The sequence below is a fragment of the Ochotona curzoniae genome, unplaced genomic scaffold (assembly GCF_017591425.1).
Source record: "Ochotona curzoniae isolate NIBS_2020 unplaced genomic scaffold, NIBS_Ocur_1.0 scaffold_4505, whole genome shotgun sequence".
Lineage (NCBI taxonomy): Eukaryota > Metazoa > Chordata > Mammalia > Lagomorpha > Ochotonidae > Ochotona > Ochotona curzoniae.
The window spans coordinates 52,013,654-52,036,549 of record NW_024467118.1 but is presented as its reverse complement, the minus strand read 5'-3'; the positions used below and the strand labels follow the sequence as shown (position 1 = coordinate 52,036,549).

The following is a 22,896-nucleotide window of genomic DNA, read 5'->3' as shown; positions in this document are numbered from 1 at the left end:
AATCCAAGTTAAAGTAAGTCAACCTTTTATTATCACTGTGTGACAGCAGTTGGCAAAAACCATACATTTTGTCTAAAAGTATTTTGTTTGCTGAGTTCCAAACTATTGCTATAGTTGCCATTGAGCATAAGTAACTGATAATAATACTTCATAAAACTCATGGAAAGTACAGTTAAAAATAAGTTCATGTCTAAATATTTTATGTAACATTTCTGAAATGCATTCATCTTTTTTAAAAAAATCTATTTATTGGAAAGGCAGAGTTACAGGTGGGACGGGAAAGGGTAGGAGTCAAAGACAGACAGAGTCCATCTTCTGATTGAGCCACCAAATGGTTGCACCTGCCAGTGCCGGGTCAGACCACAGCTAGGAGCCTGGAATTCCACCTGTCTCCTGCATGGTGGCAGGGGCCCCAGCACTTGAGCCATCTTCTGCTGCTTTCCCAAGCACATTACCAGGGAGCTAGATCAGAAGTACAGTTGGGATTTGAAGTGGTGACCATGTTGGTATCCCAGGGAACAGCCTAACCCATTGTACCACAGTGCAGCCCCCTAGTTTTCTTTGTAACATGCTTTTCCACTGACTTTTTTGGAAAGCTGTCTGATGCATGGATGTCAACACTTTTTCACATTCCATGAACTTTTTGTAGTACTTCTAATTAGCCTATGTTTAGTGCTTAGTCTCCAGTGAGTATCGTGATCTGGATATTGTCAGGTCCAATTGGAGTTTGCAATGGTTTGAAGCCAAGTATGCATGTGGTGTATCTTGCGTCTTGAGTCTTTGGGGGACTACACCTTCCTGCATTTATCCAATACATTTCATATGAACAGTGAGAACACAGAGGTTGCCAAGACAAGAAAGACCTGCAGGGGCTTCGGGTCCACTCTTCAGTGTGTGCACTTGGAGACTGGGAGACAGAGTATGAACTGCAAAGAAGAATATTTTGGTAACTGCAAATTTTGGCTCAGACATGACATAGTTTGCTAAATTCAAATAATACATTTGAAACTGAACTGTTTTAATGACTAATCCTTTTAAAACTACAGAATGTAGGATAGTCAAATTTGACTCAAACCATTTGAGTCAAATGGTTAAGATGCCAGTACCCCATGTGGAGTCCCTGGCCTTAATATCTTGCTCTAACTCGTGACTCCAGATCCCTGCCAATGCACATCCTGCGAGGTGGCAGTGGTGGCTCGAGTTACTAAAGATTCCTGCCATTCAGCCTGAGCTCCTGACTCTGGCCCCAGCCCAGCCCTGGCTGTCGTATGCATTTGGGGAATGAACTAGCAGATCGAAACTCTTCTAACAATCCAAAACTCTCAAAACAATCCAAAACTAATGAATGAAATCAAGGTAATAATGATTGTTGCATGATTATGAGTGAAACTAGAAATTGAGGAGAGAAGTATGGAGACAGGATCTTGTGCAGGTAACACATGCTCAGGAGGTCATCACTGTAGCACACTGCTTTCTCGTTTGTACAGTGGCAGGCCAACACCCTCCAAAGAACAAGCGTCCAAAGGAACCAGGAGAGAACAGAATCAAACCGAGCAACAAAAAAGTGAAGCCTAAAGTGCCTAAAATAAAAGACAGGGACTCAGCTGATTCAGCCCTGAAGACGCAGTCCATCATGATGCAAGTGATGGAGAAGGGTCACTTCCAGAGACCTGCAGCCACCTTGAGCCTGACGGCAGGGCAAGCCCTGGAGCTCCGCTGCAAAGGGAGCAAGATTGAGTGGAGCTACCCTGCCTATCTGGACACCTTCAAGGACTCGCGCCTCAGGTAAGCTGGCTTGTTTTGTCTTTTCAGGGCTTGTATTAAATCGAGGATTTGGCTTACTCACCTTTTAAACTATTAGGTTGTTTCTGATGGCTACCATTTCACTCTAATAGATCTCTAAAATTGAGTCTCAATGAACAAGACTCAGAAGTTTCTTTTCTTCATCCAGTTAAAAAAAATTGTTGTGGATCCTTCCAACATTGGTTGAAAGCGATATTACAAGAAACCATATGAAAATTATATGGAAAACCACATGACAAGAGTGAGATTTTCTAGAAAGCTAGAAATTTTTTTTTTAAAGATTTATTTTATTTTTATTGGAAAGGCAGATATACAGAGAGGAGAGACAGAGAGGAAGAGCCTCCATCTGATGATTCACTCTCCAAGAGAGCGCAACGGCCGATACTATGCTGATCTGAAGCCAGGAGCCTCTTCCTGGTCTCCCACGAGGGTGCAGGGTCCCAAAGCTTTGGGCCGTCCTAGACAGCTTTCCCGGGCCACAGGCAGGGAGCTGGAAGGGAAGCGGGGCTGCCGCCAGAACTAGAACCGGCGCCCATATGGGATCCCGGGCGTGCAAGGCGAGGACCTTAACCACTTGTGCCACCGCGCCGGGCCCTAGAAAGCTAGTATTTTATAAGAACTTACAATGCACCGAAATGGATAAAAATTGATACTGAGGGGGAGGTTTTAATGCAGCAGTTAATACATCACCTGGCACAACCAAGTCCTGTGTTAGGTAGAGCCTGGGTTCAATTCCCAGCTCTGCTTCCAAATCAAGTTCCTGCTAATGAGCCCCTGCTCATCAGGCAACAGGTAACATTTCAAGTACTCGGGTCCCTACTTCCCACAAGGGAGACCACGATGGAATTTCAAGCTCTTGGTCTTGACCTGTCCCAGCCCCAGCTGTTTGGGCATTAGGAGAGTGAATCAATGAATGGCAGATCTCTGTCTCTCTGACTTTCATATAAGCCAATAAAGATTAAGGAAAAAATAATAATTCATGTTGTGAAAGGTGATGGGTTCATTTTTTTTAAAGCTTTATTTACTTTTAGTTGAAAGGCAGAATTAGAGAGGAGAGATTCAGAGACACCATCCACTGCTGATTGCTGAAGCACTTCAATACGCTGGCCTGGGTCAGGTGCGGGTCTCCCACGCGGATGCAGAGGCCCACGCATTTAGGCCATCCTCTGCTGCTTTCCCAGGTGCATTAGCAGGGAGCCGGAGTTCTTTTGATCATAATGATCATCATGAAAACTGAAATGATCTAAGAGTAGATTCCCACAAGTAATTTGAGCAGAGATGTACTTAAACTACTTCTCAATTTCCTCCGATAACGTTTATTTTCACAAATATGTAACATATTCAGAGGCCTCAACTTGTAAGAATGAAGTGATTTCTCGTGTCTGAATGAGTATGTGTAGAGGGCTGGATTTCTTGTTCAGAAAAAGTGGTTAAGATGATACTTAGGGAAACTGTGAAAAGTGAGAAAGCAGAGCCCCTTCAGAGGGTGCAGGAGGAGCCCTCGCACTGGCGAAGGGGTTACGGCAGGGGCTTGGTGATTTTCTGAGCAGTGTCCTTTCAGCTTTCTCATGCTTGGAATAAAGGGAGAAGGATGATCTGATTTCCAAGATTCTTTCCAGCCTTCATTTCCTGTGATTTATAATGGAGAACTAGAGACTGTTGTGTGTCTGGGATGTCTGGAATGAGTGGAAGGAAGAATGTGCATGGCAGGTTTCCCAACCTCTGAAAGTCCGTGACACATTCATACATCTGCACAGACATCCCACTCGGGGACAGCTCCGCTCAGTGGCTCCGCAGGACAGCGGCTAACAGCTGGACTTCTTCCTTTTTTTTTTTTTTTCCTTCTTTCCCCACATCTGATCAGCCACCCAGGAAAGTCCTGCTTAACTGCCATCAATCTGTCCCCTTTTCCACTCTCAGGTCACCACTCAGGCCGCATCCAAGTCTGCAGTAACTACCTCCAGGTTGTCGTCCTGTAGTCCCCTTTTTCCCACCCCAGCTACATTCTAACGTCTCACAACTCAGAGCTGATTTCCACTGACAAGAAGTCCAGCCTCCTCACAGGACCCATGAGGTCCTCCCTGGGCTCTGTCCTCTCTTGTGTGTGAGTCACTGCCAATTTCTAGAGCAATTCCTCAGCCTTGGCCATTGGCAACTGGACGGAAGCATCAGTTTCTGGAGAGTCGGTGTCTGGAACACTGCCTGGAGCACTTCCGGCTCTTCTCCAGGCTAGCAGCAGCCTTGGTATCACTCCCTCTGGGAATCCTATGGTGGGCCCCAGGCCAGCATCTTTGTGCCACCTGCTATTTCCTCTCCCCAGCACTCTTTGGACTTAAAACTGGCTTTCCAAAAGTTTTTCTATGGTTTTCATGAGACTTAACAGTTTGCTTGAAATTTAACTCCACCTATCCAATGATTGTACTCTCACACTCCCATCTTCTCTGGTGTTCTCTCTCTCTCTCTCTCTCTCTCTCTCTCTCTCTCGCACACACACACACATGCATATACATGCGCACACACACTTTGGGAAAAAAAAGTATATATGTAAGTAATGTCTTTCTGTCAGTCATCTTGTGTCTAGACTCCTTTGCCATTTTTCTCCTGACAGTGTCCTGATGGGTTGCATGAAGAGTTGGATGAAGAGTAAGGAAATTCTTTAACAACACGCTCCACATTTGAATTCTGTGTGTGTGTGTGTGTGTGTGTGTGTGTGTGTGTGTGTGTGTGTGTGTGAAAGAGAAAGAAAGTATACTCCCCTGGAATGAATCTGGAAAGATTCACTACCATATTTATGTGTTCAGGGGTGTTAGTGTATAACATGAATTAATGATTTGTGAGACTACTGTATAATGTTGCTATGTGCATGTATGCAGCAGATTCTAGAACATTCTCATCTTGAATGACTGAGACCACACTCACTGATCTTAACCCTACCTCCTGACCATCACTATACGTGACTTCTTTTAGTTTAACTAGTGGAATACTTGAGTTTGTACTTATATTTTTCTTGATGATTTATTTCACTTAACATAGTGGATACAGAGTTTATCAATGTTGTGGCACACAACAGGGCTTCCCTCTTGTTCAAGATGAAGTAGCATTCTACTGAATGCACAATAAGATTTTGAAAAGCTTATGGAAAATATAGTTAAAATAGTTTTATTTTTTAACAAAATGAAATTTAATTTTTTTAAAAAATAAAAATTTGAAGTCCATGCATATGAGGGACTCTTCAAAAAGTCAATGGAAAATGCAGCCTGTGAAAATACCTTGCATGAAGGACTATCAGCACAAGCACCAAGGACTAAATTCCAACTGCCCAAGAGACCACGGGGAATTGGATGCCTTCGGAGGCCGAGGACTCTGAGGTCACCCGTGTGGGATCTACCACACGGGATGGAAGAAACCCAAATCCTTCCTTGCCGGATCCAAGGTCATCGGAACAACAGCCAGGAACCCTGAGCAGTCCGCAGAAACAGAATAGTAAACTTCCTTTGGGACTAGAGAGAGGAGCTTTCTCTGGTCCTTAGTTCCAACTTTGGATCCCCATCCTCTCTGGCAATGACCATCAGGGTCGCTCCAGAGCCCCCCAAACAAACAAACAAACAAAATCAGAATAGACAGAGAACAATAGGAAAGCTTAGAACCAGACCAGAAATGGTCAGAGTGGATTCACATATACCTTACTAGGTAGGACACAAAGATTAGTTACTCCTCACTGGGGAATGGAAGATTTCTCTGCACACCCCTCCTAAAACTGTTCTGCACCTCAATTGCTGACATACGCCTTGCTTGAGTTATAAGCCAGTTTAGACTACCTGAAAATCTACCAGGTTCAGTAGAATTATGCTTCAACACTATGGAGTGCTAAATACTAAAATGAGGATAGTCACGAGACAGCTGAATAGTAACCTATAGCCACTTTAAGGTGTATAGAAGCCGGTTGTACATAAACTAAAATCAAAATGCTAATGAAGTAGTCACAGGATGTGGTTAAGAACTTGCTTCTTGTAACATATTGGTTACTCAGTACCATGACAATTAATTCCATAATGTTGTAAATTGTCACTGAAGTTAAGTTGGGGCTTTTAATTGATCGGGATGATGTTCTGCCAGCTCTACCTTCAGACCAGAGATGATCTCCCCAAGAAACCATTGAATTTATCTGGACAATAAAATGCTGGACTCTTTGCTTGGTATATGCTTGCAATGAAAGAATCTCAACTGAATTTGATCTGTAATACTGCAACAAGGTGGAGGAATCCACCAGGGGGGAGGGAAGGGAAGGGAAGGGGATGGGGGAGTCCCACAGTCTATGAAACTGTGTCACATAATATAATGTAATTAAAAAAAATACCTTGCATGGGCCCGGTGCGATAGCATAGCGGTTAAAGCCCTCACCTTGAACATGCCAGGGTCCCATATGGGCACTGGTTCTGATCCCGGCAGCCCCACTTCCATCCAGCTCCCTGCCTGTGGCCTGGGAAAGCAGTCAAGGATGGCCCAAGGCTTTGAGACATTGCACCCTCATTGAAGATCCAGAAGAAACTCCTGGCTTCAGATCAGCTCAGCACTGGCCATTGCATCCGCTTGGGGAGTGAACCATTGGATGGAAGATCTTCCTCTCTGTCTCTCCTCCTCTGTATATCCACCTTTGCAATAAGAAAAACTTTAAAAATAAAAAAATAGAAATCTTTAAAAATAATACCTTGCATGTATTCCACAAATCTTTTGCAAAATATAAGCTTATTAAAATACCTTCATGTAGAACACATCTTTAATTTATTCAGCTATCAGAGAACACGAACACTTAGGTTACCTTCCCAGTTTCGGTTATGAATAATGCTGCAGTGAACACGAATGTACATACACTGCGTGATTCTGTTTTCTTTTTATAAGATTTATTCTTTTTATTGAAAAGACAAATATACAGAGAGAATGGATACAGAGAGAAAATTCTTCCATCCACTGGTTCACTCCCAGCTAGCCACAATGGCCTGAGCAGGACCCTCTTCTGGGTCTCCCATTCAGGTGCAGGGTCCCAAGGCATTGGGCCATCCTCTACTGCTTTCCCAGGCCACAAGCAGGGAGCTGGGTTGGAAGTGGATCAGCTGGGACACAAATAAGTACCCATGTAACATCCTGGTGCATGCAAGGCAAGGACTTTAGCCACTAGGCTACAGCACCAATCCCCATGTTTCTGTTTTCAAGTCTTTTAGGCGCACACCCAGATATAAGATTTAACATATTCACTTTAAATGACTTATATTATCAAAGCCAGATGAACACACTCCCTTAAATTTTATTTGCTTGCGGGGCAGGCAGCCAGAAACAAAAGAGAGTTCTCCTCTGCTGAATCACAGCTGGGTCTGAGTTTGGTCTGGGGCCAGGCGCCAGAACCGACAATTCAAGCCAGACCTCCCATATGGGAAGCTAGAACCCATCAGCTTGAGGCATGAGCTGCTGTTTCACAGTGTTTACACTGCTGAGAAGATGCTGAAGGAGCTGAACCCAGAAACTAAAACCAGGCGTGTTAATGTGGGGTATAGAAATCTTGAACTGTAGGCCAAACACCTACGCCCCAGTCATTTAAAAAAGAGTGAGATAAATTTAAGATGCTCAGAACATTCAGTCATTGACTGATACAAAGTATTCTAAGCCTTGAGAATGCAAGTGCTTGGAGGTTTACATTTCTAAGAATATTTTTAAGTTTGAAAATATTTTAAGGACTCAAAGTAAGCAAGAATCCGAATTAAAAAGGAATATCCAAGAGCTGGGGGGAAACCCCCAATTTTCAAAAAAGATTTATTTATTTTCATTGCAAAGTCAGATATATAAAGAGGCTCAGAAACAGAGAGGAAGATCTGTTCAATGATTCACTCCCTAAGTGATTGCAGAGGCCAGAGCTGTGCCAATCGGAAGCCAGGAGCTCTTCCGGGTCTCCCACGCAGGTGCAGGGTCTCAAGGCTTTGGGCCATCCTCAACTGCTTTCCCAGGCCACAAGCAGGGAGCTGGAAGGGAAGCAGGGCTGCCGGGATTAGAACCGGCACCCATATGGGACCCTGGTGCTTGCAAGGCGAGGACTTTAGCCGCTCCAAAAATTTTAACAATAACTAATATCCATCCGAACTACAGTAAGGGCCTCGTAAGAAAGCAGAGACCATGATGGACCCCACGGATCACACAAAACAAGTGAAAAATGTGACAAACGTGAACAACTTCGAGTCATGACTCTACATCAAACACAGTGATAGCAACCTGATTTATTTGACACCAGAGCTTCAGGACCAGCCCTCTTGCTCTCCTTCCCAGGATGTGAGGCCTTTGGATGAGGGTGAGGTGCTGAGCCAGAACTGTGCAGGAGTGTGTGTGCTCCAGCATCAGGACAGATGTGGGGTGGGAAGGTCACAGGTGTGCCTGCTTCCAGCAAGGCTTGGGAGCATTCAACAGGTTCGGTAGCTTTCCGGAGCAATGTTCACATATGTTCCTGCATCTGTCCCCACTGGATTTCTGACTACCCTGTCTTCTCCCACTCAGGGGTGGAAAACATCCAAACCCCTGGAGCAACAGAAGGTCTACAGAACTATTTGGTCTGTCCCAGCCTAGCAATTGCGTGCAGGATTCAAAATTCAGTCCATTTGTAGTAAAATCTAATTTTTAGATTGGTAATGTTGTGTAGCCTGGTATTGACATTACACTTGTCCAAATGGCTCTAAGTAGAAAAAAAGGACCCCTGGGAGAGGTCCTTGCCACTAACCTATAACAGCAGGCAACCCAAGGGAATGCTTTATGGAGGAGGAGTCTGAATCAGTTATAGGGCTCCCCAAAATGAACACCCCCTGCAGGTTTTTCCAGCATATACTATAGCCACTTATGAAGGAGTTGAAGTAATATCTATGGATGCATTCATCAAGGCATAAAATATTTAGCTAAAAAGTTGAAACGTGACATCAAGAAAGGACAACTGATGTTACCAAATTGTAATTTGACTTCTCTTTTGGACTGGAGGAAGCAGCTCTCCATTGTCTGTGCCACCGATCTTTCATGCCAGAGTTTTAGCAACTATGACACTGTCGTGGCCTCTAGTAGGCATGGTCTCGAAGGAATCCCTCAGTTTCTAATTGAATCTGAGAACATGTATTTGTGTGTGGACAACGCTGTTTTTCCCTGAAAGTATAGTCTTCATTATTATTTTTCTGTGATATAGTTTTGTAGGTACAGGGATTCCTCGCTCTGTTTTTCTCCCTCCCCCTTTCCTGCTCCCGCCATTTTTTTTTTCAATATTATCAGGGTAGGATAGTCCTTTAGTACCAGTAGCTTTCTTTGAATGCTTTATCAGTCTCAGACATTGAAACAACAATTTCCTCAATCAAATCATAAGAAGAAACATTTTAGAAGAGAGAGTCCAGGTCAAAGCACAGCTGGATTGAATCCTGCCTTTTCTGTTAACCAGCAAAATAGTCTTCATTCATAATTTCCCTAGAACCTCATTTTCTGATCTCAGAGATGGAACTAACATTCCTACAATGTGAGGCCCACAGTAGGCATTCCAAAAACTGCAACTAATTGCTCTTAGGCAAAGCATCTTTCTTCAACACAGTAATCCAAACCATCTTGTGGGATACTTGGATTCACCAGGGCTAAAATGAAGGAAGGAATTGTGCCCCATCGATGCGGCTGCTGAGATCAGCATCTGAGATGATGTGTCCTCCTTGAACTGATTTGCCTGAGGTCTGTATCTGCTCCTCCCTGTGGAACTGCAAGACCTTGGAGGGCAAACAGCACATCTGTTTGGCTCATCATCAGATTTCTGGCATGAGAACCACTGTCTGAAACATGCAGCATCTGGGAAATATTTGTGGGTTGCCCTGGGGCCTTAGTGCCTACATCCAAAGGCAGTTCCTAGTTACACATGCAAGCATTTCACATTTTAAAATGTACAATAGTCCCTCCTAATCCACAGGGGATGCATACCAACCCCCTGGATGCCTGAAACAGCCCCAAACCATCATCACTCTCTAACCACAGGCTCTGCCTCTGCCTATTCAGCCTGTAAAAAGCTGGAAATATTAGGAGACAATTATACTGAACATGAGCAAATGTCATGGTTCCATAACCAGTTTAATCCAACAGCTATTTATATCGCATTTACCTTGCATTATATGTTACAAATAACCTAGAAATGATTTGAAGTATATAGAAAAGTGCCCACAGGTTATATGCAAATCCTACACCATTTTCTTTACATAGGTCCTTGAGTGTCCACAGATTTTGATATAGGAATCCTGAAAGTCAGTATGTTGACTGTATATGCTGGTTTTTTTTTACTATATGAAATGTCAACAGAACTTCACTAGAAAGCAATTTAAGATGAAAGGGAGACTTGAACTCAGGCAGCGCTTTACAAACTGGCCCTTAAATGTTAGTCAGTGAGCATGAGTGGCAGGTGTTGTGGCACTGCAAGTTAAGCTGTCTTGGTGAGCCAGGTATCCTAAATCCCAAACTAGAGTCTTGGCTGCTCCACTGCGATCCATCCCCTTTTAATGCCCCAGGGAAGGCAGCAGAAGACGGCCCAAGTACCTGGACCTGGCTACCCTATAGGAAACTCAGGTGGAGCTCTGGATTCCTGGCTTCAGACTGGCCCAGCCCTAGCTATCGTGGGCATCTGGGGAGTGAACCAGTGATTGGAGTAACTTTCTCTGTCCTCCTTTCAGTATGTGTGTGTGTATGTGTGTGTGTCTTCCTCTCTCTCTCTCTCTCTCTCTCTCTCTCTATCTATCTATCTCTACGATTAAAAGAAATAAAATGGGGGTGGGGTAAAGAGCATTCTTTGAAAGAGAGGGGCTAACCCACAGAAATTTGCTGTCGAGGTTCCGCCTTTGGCTCTGCTATGTACATGAGGGATGCGATCTTTCAGAGCAGTACTCTGTCTTGACTAGTGGATTTTTTAAACTGACCACATGTCATGGTCCGTTAGATGGCTCTGGCTGGTGAAACAGACCCTTTAGAGGATGTTTGTTTGGGCAACAGCTTGAGCAAGGAAGGGATGTAAGTGGTTTTTTCTAGTCAGCAAATTCCAGTTGGAATTTTAGTCCCATTTCGCCACTCAGGATCTTTTTTTTTTTTAAGAGAGATTTATTTTTATTGGAGAGACAGAGTTACAGGGAGAAGGAGATACCGAGAGAAAGATCTTCCAGCCACCTGTTCACTCCCTAAGTGGCTGCAAGCTGAGACAATAACGAAGCCAGGAGCCAGGAGTTTCCTCTGGGTCTCCCAAAGGGTGCAGGGTCCCAAGGCCTTGGGCCATCTTCTGCTGCTTTCCCAGGCCACAAGCAGGGAGCTGGATGGGAAGTGGAACAGCTTGGACATGAATTGGCACCCCATGAGATCCTGGCACTTACAAGGCGAGGGTTTTAGCCACTGAGCCATCATGCCAAGCCCATCAGCGGCTATCTTGAAGGTTCTGCTTTTCCCATGGCTTACAACGGATACCTAGGAAACAGGCACAGAAAGGATAAACAATAATTAGTAATAAAACAGAGTGATTGTAACAGTATACTTTAATACATTTTTCTTTCAAAATGCCTGGTTGTACTGTACTCGCTTTTTCTTCTTGTGATGCTATGAGATGATTCTTCGCTGGCATGAGGCGATTAAAAGGGGTCAGCAATATATAGGTGTGACACGGACCCAAGCCCTGCATGAGTGTTGTGGTTGACCTGAGAACTGAAAGGGCTGCAGTGAAGTGACTTCTGAGTAGGTAGCGTGTACGGCAAGAAAACGCTGGCCAGAGAGATGATTTGTGTCTCTGGAAGGGTGAAGCAGGGCAGTGTGAGATCTCATCGCGCTACTCATAGCTGAGCATAATGTACAATATTTGGATGACTTATTTCTGGGAAATTCCTTTTCAAGTGTTCAGATTCTGGTTGATTAGGAGTAACTGAAACAGCAATAAGGGAAGGCAGGGATAAGGTGTGATTGTTGCACTTACTGCTTATGTAGGCACTGCGTGGTTTGGGGAGAGCATTCAATAAAACCACGCAGTATTGTTTTACATTTGTCAGGCTGAGAATTTTGGATCCACCTCCTTGTCTCAGAAATTGTTGTTGCATGCCTTGCTGGAGTCATTGGTCAGTTGATTCTCTCCATCTTTCCATCTTGTCTCACCGTGCCCCCTTCTGTCTTCACTTCTCCCTCCATTCATTGTAAGTGCAAAGGTCTTTCATTTCTTCTAGACTTGAACACATCTGAATTTTTTTCTTTCTGCCTGATGTTTCTCTATTCCCACTTAGAACCTTCCTGCCTCCTTTCTGCTGTCGGCGCAGGGACACTGGATCCTGCCAGGGGACGGCGCGCGACTCCCCAGCATGAGTAAAGCTGAATGCAGGTCTCTGGAGGGCTCACTTGTCTTGTCCCCTTAAGCCTGGATATCCTCCACCTGTCTCAGTTCGTGGCGCCATCACCCCATTTATGGAGAAATCAGAGCCCTGGAGCTGCCTCGACTTCCCCTTCTCACATCTCCTTCCTTGCCCTTAGAATTACAGGGCAGAAAGGATCCTCCTCCCAAGGTGGGGACTGCTCGTCTGCCCCAGATCCATCTCATCTCTAGGTTCTATCTCGGAAAGGAACTCTACCGCATCAATATTGCTTCTCTTTCATTGTCTTAAACCTCTCCCCCTTCTCTGATTATCATTTCTGTAAATCTTGATGAAATTAAAAGCTCCTATCTGCTCCCCAGGCACCCTGCAGCCAGCCTCCTCTCTCTGCTGGCCTGCACAGCCAGAACCCTTGGATGAGTCCCTATGTTCCTGTCACCCCCCAACCCCACACTGCCTCTTTAACCACTCCACCTGACTGCATTACTTTACATGCATTGTGTCAGCAAGGTCCCTAGTCCCAGAGTTCACTGTCAGTCTGCATGTGACTCGTGTCGCTAGAACCGCTCGACAGAGCGGAGGGGCCTCTGGCTGCCCTGGCACCTTGCTCTCCAGGTTTCATGTCTATCTCATTGCCCTCTGTGCATACCCCCCCCCCCCAACACGAGCTGGAATCCTCTGATGTCCCAGACGTTGAATGCTGGTTTTGTGCCCATTTTGCATCTTGCAAAATTGCTACCAAGTGCCTTAAATGTGTTGTGATTATAGTTAAGCAGTCCTTCTGGGCTCCTGGTCAAACATGCTGATCACTCTATCCACTTGGGCCTTTCATATGGTTGTGTTTAAATTTGGTGCCGAATGTATGCACTGCTTGGGCGGTCTGCAGAATGTGTGGGTTCAAGTACTGCCACTGCCTTCAATGTCTGCCTCGTGCTAAGGCGCACAGTGAAGGGGAACGGGCTATGGCTCAGGGGGTTTGGCCCCAGCTTCAGCACTCCGGGAGCTGAACCAGTGCACAGTATGTCCTTTGCTCACCCACTCTCTCTGCCTCTTTGGCATAAGAAAGAAAGAATAATAATCTGAAACAGCTCATGATCTCCACACTCGACTCTCCTCTTGTGTCTTTTAGTTTTAAGAATGGTGTGAATTCCATGCAGGTACCCTGACCAGCAACCTGAGAACCACCCTGGACCACTGGCTGCATTTTTACCATTTCTTTGTACCCTATCAGGAAAGCTCTAATTTCTTGCCAGATGCTATGGATTGGGTAGGATGAATCTTCCCTAAACTCCTGCAGCTGTTCAGACTCTAATGCCTTCTAGTGGTTGATCGACCAGGAGTCGCGACTTAAGCTAAGGATGTTGTCTGAGAGGTGGAGCTGAGCGAAGGGCTTTGGGCCATTGGTGGCTACCCACGAGAGTGAGTCTCGCGAGAAGTTGGGTTATTTTACGCTCAAGTCCAACCAGGAGTCTGTGCTGCCAGCTTTACAACCTCCAACCACCAAGACCAGGCTCCGTCAGAGGCGGCCTCCTGGCCCCGCAACCTCAACTGTAAGTGGAAACAAACCTTTTCTGTCCCTTAGAGCTCCTCTCGCGTATTTTAAAGTAACAACAGACCGGAGCAGTATTTTGCCGTCTTTCCAGCACTGCGGCTGCTGAGTTTCAGTGAGTGAGTGGAGGTACTGGGGGTCCTGGACCCGTGGGGGTCTGAGGCCAGGTCCCTCACCTGAGGCTCTGGATCAGTGAACTTGAGAGCTGGCAAGCATGGAAGCGGTTGGTTTGCCCAAGCCCCTCTTAGTCTCTTGTCTAATTTGTTTTATGGTGGTAATGACTTAAATTCTTTTTTCCTGTTTGAAATTTTTACTATCTTAATTTTAACAGATTCAGTGTGATTTATAGAAAAAATTCTAAGAATATAATGATAATTCCTGCTTCCTTCCTTCATTAGTTTTTGAGATAACATTTTAAATTTACAGTGGAAAGCCTTTATATTTTACTAAGAAATTTAACAAGTCGAAACCAGAGACCCTAGTTCATAGATGTTGTATTCCCACTAATTGAATGGAAATATTTCACTCTATAAATTCTTAACCACAGAGAGATAAAACTTAATCACTAAGCATTCTTAACCATTGATGAATAAAGGTAGAAAACAAAAATTTAACCAAACTATACTTGCAGCACCACTGATAAATTAACAATCATTGAATATGTTGATAAGACAGGGTATAATGCTTCAATACATTACACCTGTGTAAAATCAGGCATGCCCATTGCCACAGTGATAATTTCTGAATGATGACAACATTCAAACAGCTGTTGAAACAGTTACTACAATAGCCTTGTGATAGTCAAGTGTGCACCTTGTTCTATGCAACTATAACTTGTTCCCATTGACAAGCTCTTCCCTCCCTCTCCTAGTCCCTGACTTCCCCAGCCTGGGGTCACCCCTGAGACAGACAGGACGTGTGGGTGGCCTGAATAACAAGCTGGAGAGTGGCAGTGGGGGGCTGGGCACTATGCCAGGTTCTGGGTGTGTCAGGTGGGATGAATTTTGGTGCAATCTACTCCTGGCCCGGTGGAGGGAGCTCCCGTGGAAGGGAGATGGCTTGCCTGCTTTCTCTAGCTTACAACTAGACTAAGGAGAATGGTTTCTGAAGTTAAATTCACAACAGAGATGAAAAGAATACATTTAGGAGGATGCATGTATTGATTTCTTGCTGAAATAGCATTGGATTGGAAATGGTTAAATTTCCACATTAATTTCAGATAACTTTTCAGACACCAGCATACGGAAGCACTGCTCCTGGTTATTTGGAAATCAGAGCTCAGAACATAAATAATCCTTCATCATGAAAATGGATTTCTAAAATTTTTATTTAAAGAATTTAAAAAATTTTAAATTATGTAAGGAGCAGCAAGAGAACCATAAAAGAAGGCACTGCCATCCTCTGGTTCACTCCCCAGGGCTGGGGCTGGGAGCTGTGGGCTCCAGCCAGACCTGGCATGGGTGTTAGGGACCCAGCTACCTGAGCCCTTGCTGCAGCCTCCAGGGTCTGTAAGAGCAGCAAGCTGGAATCAGGAGCGGGAATCAAACCTTGGGAGTAGAGTGTCCTAAGCATTAGCTCAGTGTCTGCCCTTAAGATTTCTGATTTGCACGTGGCACTTGAACATTTTATAGGGAACAAGACACTATGTCAGTACGCAGACACAGCATTACCAGTCCAGCCAGGCCACCTGCCTTCCATCTCCTTATTGGTACCTAAAGCAACTCTCTTCCAGAGTCACCCCACCAGGGCTTGGTTCTTGTATTATCGGACCCTCCCATTCTCTGCCTCCCTCCATTCCCAGCCCGTTGTAATCACTATCCCAAGTCCACATCCATCAAGTCTTTCCTAACCTCTGTGCATGTTTGACCATTCCAGAGACTGCAGGCTCAGCAAGGTCAGCTTTGGGGGTTCTCCAAGTCTCCCTCAGGGCTGGATGCTTGCATCCTTTGTGTTCGCAAGCCATGTCGTTAGACGGCCACTAGAGGGCGGTGTTCCTCTGTGTTACAGCCCTCTTCCCGTCCCCAGGGGAAGAAGCATTTCCAATGAGGCCAGATGAGGGTAGACTTGTGACTACCTGTCGCCTTACAGGCTGGGCACAACGTCAAGTGATATTTTAAGCAGTGTGAACAGTTTACCAACAAATGCCTTAAAAGAAAATAGCATTGGTAAACTTAGGTACTTTCAGAGGGATAAATTCATGTATGAAGGTTCTTCAAAAAGTCCATGGAAAATGCATGTGATGGATTTAAAAAATGCATTTAAACACACATCAGTCTAATTCCATTTTCCATGAACTTGAGGGACCCTCGTACCACTGAGCCTCTGAAATCTTTCTGGACTAATATCTCTTGGACCAGCACCTTCCCCCACCCGGCTCAGAGACTCACAGTGACATGCTGAAGGTGTAAGGCTGAAACCGATTCAAATTTAACTCCAGACTCACCCCAAACCAATGACTGCAGAAAGTCTGCTTCTGTGGCAATCAGAGCAAATAGGTTTTTAAAATTGTTTTTGACAATAGTTGTTACACTGAATCCTTCATTTTGTTTATTCATCTGTCCTAACTGTGTTTCCCAGTATTTTTTAAAGCATCCGTTACATTCAAGATCCCATAGTGGGGAGGTGTTAGCAGTAAGACGTCGAACAAAACGGACACAGTCACAGTGCTTTTCATCCGTTGGGGAGTCGGCTCCTGAGAGATTCTGATAGGTGGTGTGCCTGCCTCACTCACAGGAGCGCAGCATGAGGAAGAAGGGGGTTGAACATTTCCCAGTAAATGGGGTAAGGGAATGTAAGAAGACTGGAGAAGGAACAGCTCAGGGAGATGAGAATGCATCTAGTCCCAGGAGCAGGAAGGGTATGTGGGGAAGATAGGATGACCACAGAGGGTCTTGCTAGCTGCACGAAGAAACCGAGAGTGAGCTCTAGGGCAGGTCTGTGTGGAGCACGGAAAAGGCAGCCAGGATAAGCACCGCAGAGCGGGCGTCCTCAGGCCTGCTTTCAGGGGGAGGCGCCTCTTCTCAGCATCAGTCACCCACTGATGCTCTGCTTTCCTTCAGCTAGGGTCTTTGATCTGTTCCTACATGTAGTGTTCTCTTGCAAAAAAAAAAAATATATATATATATATATATATATATATACTTAATAAGACTTTTCCTTTCATTTTGTTTGTTATTTTTTAAAAAATAACACAAAAATATTCTGAATCCTTTGATCAACCCTGGCCAGATGATACACATGCCCAATGTTGGCATCTGTTTTGATGTGTCTTCAGTTTCATCTGGAGTTCAGAGCAGGCAGATGGATGGCATGCGGCTGAACCAGGGCAGGGAAGGAATGTGCCTGGAATGGGTGGCTGGCTGCTGGCTGGAATAAATCAGAGCTCCTTAGAGACTTCAGCTAGGCCGGTACCACCTTCATGGCCGGGAAAGCATACTGGGCTCCTGTGATAGTAAACCCAAGAAAACAAGGAGTCAGAAGACACTGTCAGTCCGGATGTTTCTGTGGCGTCTGGTCGGATGTCAGCATTTCTCAGTTCAGAGCTGAAGTTGGAGGAGTGGGTGTGGCTCTACCGCCCCCTTTGGCTGGTTCCTCAGAAAGCAATAAATAGCCGCTGCTACTCCACCCACAGACAGCACAAAGGAGGGCCACTGTTAGAGAAAAGGGAGACATTACCAAATGCTTGCAGGCAGCGGAATCGCGCTGTCGAGAAAGAATCTTCACAGAGTTGGACAAACGCTGTAGGCAAGTCTGGTGGGGACAGCACTGAGCGAGGTGCCTTTTCCCTGTCCAGTTGATTCTATTTTGAAAATGTGCAGCACATAAAACTGACCATTGTTTAGGAATATGAGAAGACCTTTAAAAACCTCATGGAGGGTGTAATGAAAGTCTAAGTTTATTTTGGTGCAAAATTACTTTTTGAAATCCATGCTCTTTTTTTTTTTTTCCCATAATCCACATGTTCTACAAACCTTTTGAAGATCCGGTTTAGGGTAGAACACTCAAAGGTGTTCGCATTGTTGTGCACATGTCTTTGTTTTTTTTTTTTTTTTAATTATTTGAAAGGAAGAGTGACAGGCAGAGCCGTTCAATGCAGTGATTCACTCCTCAAATGGCAAGTTGGAGCTGGACCAGGCCTAAGTCGGGAGCCTGGAATTCCATCCGGGTCTCCCGTGTAGGCACCAGGAGCGTGCGTACTTGAGCCATCTGCTGCTGCTTTCCCAGGTGTATGAATAGGTAGCTGGATCGGAGGTGGAGCAGCCAGGTCTTGAACTAGGGCTCCAATATGGGATGCCAGCATTGCCAACAGCAGCTTAATTCACTCATGCTGACCCCACAGATGTATTTTAAATTCTAACTTGCCTCCCTTCCAAGCTTGCTTTGCTTACTTTCCTAAGAACAACTGAAGCTGGTGAGCCTGCTGTGTGTCTGTATACTTACCTGGAAGCCCAGTTTGAATCCCATTAGCATTGGATAATGAAAAGCAAACACTGCAGCCAAACTCTGATGTTTCCCTTCAGATGAATGTCTCCTCCGGAAATTAAAGACAAATAACTTGGACAAGCCTGAAGGAAGAGCTCTGTCTTTGCAGACTCACTGGCACCACTGCCAGTCTGTCCCCACCTCTCTCCCCAGAGACAGATCGGTGGGGTGGAGCAGGATGCCAGACTCTGGGTGTACGAGACGTTCTGACAATGCTCAGGTTGTGGAAAAACACAGCTGCATTCCATTCAGGACATGGGTGTGGGGAGGGTAATAATGGAGCCAGCCTCGGGGTGCAGGGCGCTGGAGAGAGTCAGGTCACGCGTGGACAGTGATCACACGTGTATTTGTAAACATCGCAGTCAAGAGGAGCTATTTTTGCTAGCAATACCTTCAAATAGGACATGCAAAAGAGAGCCGGTTTTGCAGGAACGTTATGACAACATATTAGATGTCTGTCTCAATCTCTTGCTCACTATCTGATCATGATACTGCAGAGCAGTGATGGGTAACCACACCAGGAGTCCTACAGCTCTCCCAGGTCCCATGCTAACCTGGTCACAGAGAAGGGAAACATGGGTTAAGGCCAATATATATGTTGGGGGAAATGGTTGTTGCTCACTGTTACTTAACAAGAATGTTCTGAGGCGAACATTGGGTGCCGGAGCTAAGACCCCCATTGAGACGCATCCTGTATCATGGTACTTGGGTTCAAGGCCAGCCCTGGTCTCGATTCCAGCTCCCATTGCGCGCCCTGGGAGGCAGCAGGGATAGCGTGAGCAGTTGGTTTCCTCCACCTACATAGGAGGCCCAGATTGAGTTCCTGGTTTCTGGCTTCAGCTTGGCTTGATCCAGGGAATGAAGCAGTGGGTAGAAGATCCTTGCCTGTTCTTGTCTCCGTCTTCCTCCCTTCCAAGTAAATTGCGTTTTTAAAAAGCAAGGATTCACTGAACAGAATATTTTATTTCTTAGGCATTCTTATATTGGAAGTTCAGATGTTTAAGATACAACATAGCATTAGAATATCATAAGATTAGAAGAAAGCCAAGTTAATGCTTCAAAAACATCATAAAAAAATCACAGGACTATTTTAGATGACGGTTTTGAAGACTGTCAGACAATGGACCGTTGTTTGTGGTAGAACTTTAAATGGCCATATGTATTTCATAAGTTAAATCTTTAAATATATTTATGTCTATATATATGTGACATAAAGGAGGGACAGAAAAAATATATGTGGGCACATTTGGGTATTTAATATGCAGATATGAAAGTGAGTGTTACGGTAGCATGATGATTTACCGTGATCATTTTGCCATATATTTCAATCTGTAAAATGTAAGTGACACAATTTTCAAATGTACGTCAGAGGAGGGAACAAGGAAAGTGGAATAAAGACTAAGATACAAAATGGGAAGTGTTCTCCCCAGTGACCTAACAGCAAAACAAGGTGTCAGAACTTTCCTCTGGTGTCTGGCCTGAGCTGCCTTGCCCACACCTTCCCACCCACCTAGCCGGCTGAAGTGGGCAGGTGCTAAGTCCTTGCCCTGCAAAATCTTCCCAGAACCTCCCATTTCATGTCCCATCCTGCATTCCCAGCTTGTCCACTGCATCCTGGGGTCTCAGGATGCTCACCTCCCCCGTTTGGTGCCTTACAGCTTAAATTCTGTGGTTGGATTTCCTTTGGGCCCTGAGCCTGCCTTTGCTATGTTCTGCCTCTCCTGTTGACTTACCTCCTTTCTGCTGTTCACAGCCTTACCCTGCTCACCCCCTGCCCCGCCTTCTAGATCCCAGGTGAGATTTAGTGTCTTACTAGCAGTGGAGGGAAGCTCAGAAACACAGGTTTTCCCCTCCCAGTAACAACACTGCTTCTTTTTTATGACCTTAGCTGAGTCTCTGTAGCTATCAAAACTAGTAGGGGAGAAAATGCCTTCATATGTATTAACCCTGGTGCCTCAGGCATGGCACAGTCTGCTGGCAGCCACACTGGAGGCAGAAGCAGGGGGCAGTGTTGTCAAATGAAGAGCCACAGCAGTGACCATGTGGGTCTGTCACAGCTTGAGATAGATAGGCATTCAGCTGAGCTGGGCATTTGCCCATCAGAGTTACTGCTTGCCTAATTTACGTACAAAGCCATTCTGCTAGGTCAGAAAGGCTTTTCTAAGAAAAGCCCTGAAATCATCCCAAGCACAAACAGCTTAGGAACTGATCAGACGGAAGTCATACCGCAACCAATTCAGAGCTTCGCCAGACAGCTTGAGGTCAAGGGTGCAGGCATGGAGGCCTTCAGCAAGGAGAGTGACCCTGGCAACGGGCTGCAGGGACAACAGACTGATTCCCTGAGTGACTGAATGCTTACTTGTTCAGTACCATACATTGAAGATAGACTGGGGAGATATGGCTGGAACCTCCCCCGGGGGTTGGGGTCTGCTGACAGCTTGAGGAACCACTGATTTAACTTGAACTCAATTTCCAGAGATGTTTAGGTTGGACTCACTGAGGGTAGGAAGAGTTCCCAACTCAATAGCTGTTAGTAAAATAAGCTAGACTTAATCCTAATTTGCAACACCCTACTATTCCCTTACCTTAAGAAATATGTTCTATCAGAAGATTTGCCATCAAACTAGCATTTGTAGCACTGGATACCTTGCAAATGTTGACAGTTCCCTGTTTCCATGGTGAATTCGTTGTGCCAGGTGCAAAACGGCCCAGGGCCTATGGCCTCTGCATTCACTATTCTAACGTGGCTACAATGCCCTTACTGTGACTGTGTGTTTAGCAATCCACAGCTTGTTTTTCCCAACGAGGGTGGTAGAGGCTTGCTCCATTGTCCTCTGTCCCCCACTGCTCGTCCAGAGCCTGTTACTTCCCTGAATATGGGCTGAGAGCTGGGGGATCTTTTCTCATGCTGCCCACAGAGAAGTGCTGATGAATTTGCTGTATGGTAAGCTTACAACTGCCATAAATATAATCTCATGAATTTTTAGAATGAATGCCCCATACACCTGAATCATATGATTGCAAAGTTTGGAAGATGACTTCCTTGTCAAAATTACATGAGAGATCTGGTTTGCTATTTCTTTGAGTTTTTCACATGGTGAGAGATACTGCCAAGTCTTACCATCTTGCCATGATTCATAAACCCCCTCCAAGTCACTCACTGGGTCAGGATTCCATTATGGGATAGAGCGCTAGTCCGTCTCCCTACCCTGTGCTTAGTGTGGGAAGCACGCTGGGTTGTCTTTTCTCAGGCCTCCCCAGGGACCCTGTTCCAGTCTCGGAATCTGACTAGCTGTGTGACCTTTCATGAGGGAAGTGATCTCAAACGAGGGATCTGACAAGCTAACCTCTAAGGTTCCTTTTCATTCCAACATTACTCTTGGCACTTGCATTCAGTTTGTGCTAGATAAAATATGCGGCAAGGAGTAAGGGCCCCAGACAGGTTCTTCAGCTCAGTTTCACTGATTGACTTCTGCTCTGCTCTGCACACAGTCACCTGAACTTGTATAATTCAAGGTCACACAGCCAAGAAGTGTTGGTGGCAGGATTGAAACCAACAATGTCTGACTCCTGGGTGAATGCTCTAACAACTGCTTTACAAAGGCCAGTGCACATAAAAAGCCTCCTGGGAGTAATGCCTGAAAGAATAGCTACATGTTGGCAAAAGAACCTTTAAGAGGGGTGGAGATGGCTGGAAGGCTGTGAGGTAGAAATGAGGAGATAGGTGTGGGATCAGTGCAGGGCTTGGGTGAATGTTAAGGGTCCACGTTAGAAGTAATGGGAAGGCAGAGGGACCTTGAATACATGCAGAGATGGCCACAGTCACTGCGAACATTGGAAAACTGGAAATGGAAGTAAATGGTTTTTAGGATGTGTATCTGACAGTGCCACAAGAGAACCTGAAGGAGGGATGGAGGAATCCTATTTCCAGAGGGATCAGTTCATTTGAAAGAATGGACTGTTGTTATGTTGGTGTGCTTTCCATTGTCACAATGAAAACCTAAGATGAGCCACTTAGAAGGCAAGAGGGGTTTATTTAGCTGATGGTTTGGGAAGCTGAAAATCCAGACAGTGTGGTGGAAGCGTTATCCAGCACCCATCCGTGGTGGGTGGTGGCACACATGTGTTGGTCTATGTGTGCATGACCCATGAAGCCAACGGGATGTGTTCATAGGGACTCTGCCCTCATGACTCAGTTTGACTCAGTCATGTCTCAAAGGTACACCTCCACCCTCACATAATGGTGGTTTATTTTCAACTGTTAGTGTCACTGTTGTAAGATCTTGAAGCCAAACTGAGGGGGTCACACATTTCTGGAACACAGCAGGAGTCAATGGTGACATTGCCTGTGTGGCAGGTGGAATTGTGGCTTCTCTTACAAAGTTTCCAAGAGTGGGAACTGAGTAAGAAGGAAACCTCAGTGAGATCTAGGAATCCAGGTTAAGTCACGGGAAAGGAGCACAGACTTGGCAGGGCCATGTGGGTGCCGGAGCAGGGTGGTTTGAAAAGGTTACGCTAAATTCCTAATGATGTTTACACTTGAATTGGTTGTACTTTTATTAGCCAGAGAAAAATAATATTCTGGGTTTTCAGGCCTCCAAAAACCTCCCTGCTGGCCCAAACTGATGAAAATCACATTCTAAAGAACACCACATAGTTTCCAAGCGTTTAAAGCATGAATGATCT

General features: G+C 45.3%; 1 protein-coding gene across 1 annotated transcript in view; it reads left to right on the top strand.

Moving 5' to 3' along the window:
• The window catches only part of PDGFRL (platelet derived growth factor receptor like), a 55,108-nt gene that overhangs the window by 8,237 nt on the left and 23,975 nt on the right, over positions 1 to 22,896 (top strand). The window contains exon 2 of the mRNA XM_040966099.1: positions 1,488 to 1,785. Coding sequence (XP_040822033.1) covers positions 1,488 to 1,785 — 298 coding nt within the window. The remainder of the gene's footprint in view (positions 1 to 1,487; positions 1,786 to 22,896) is intronic.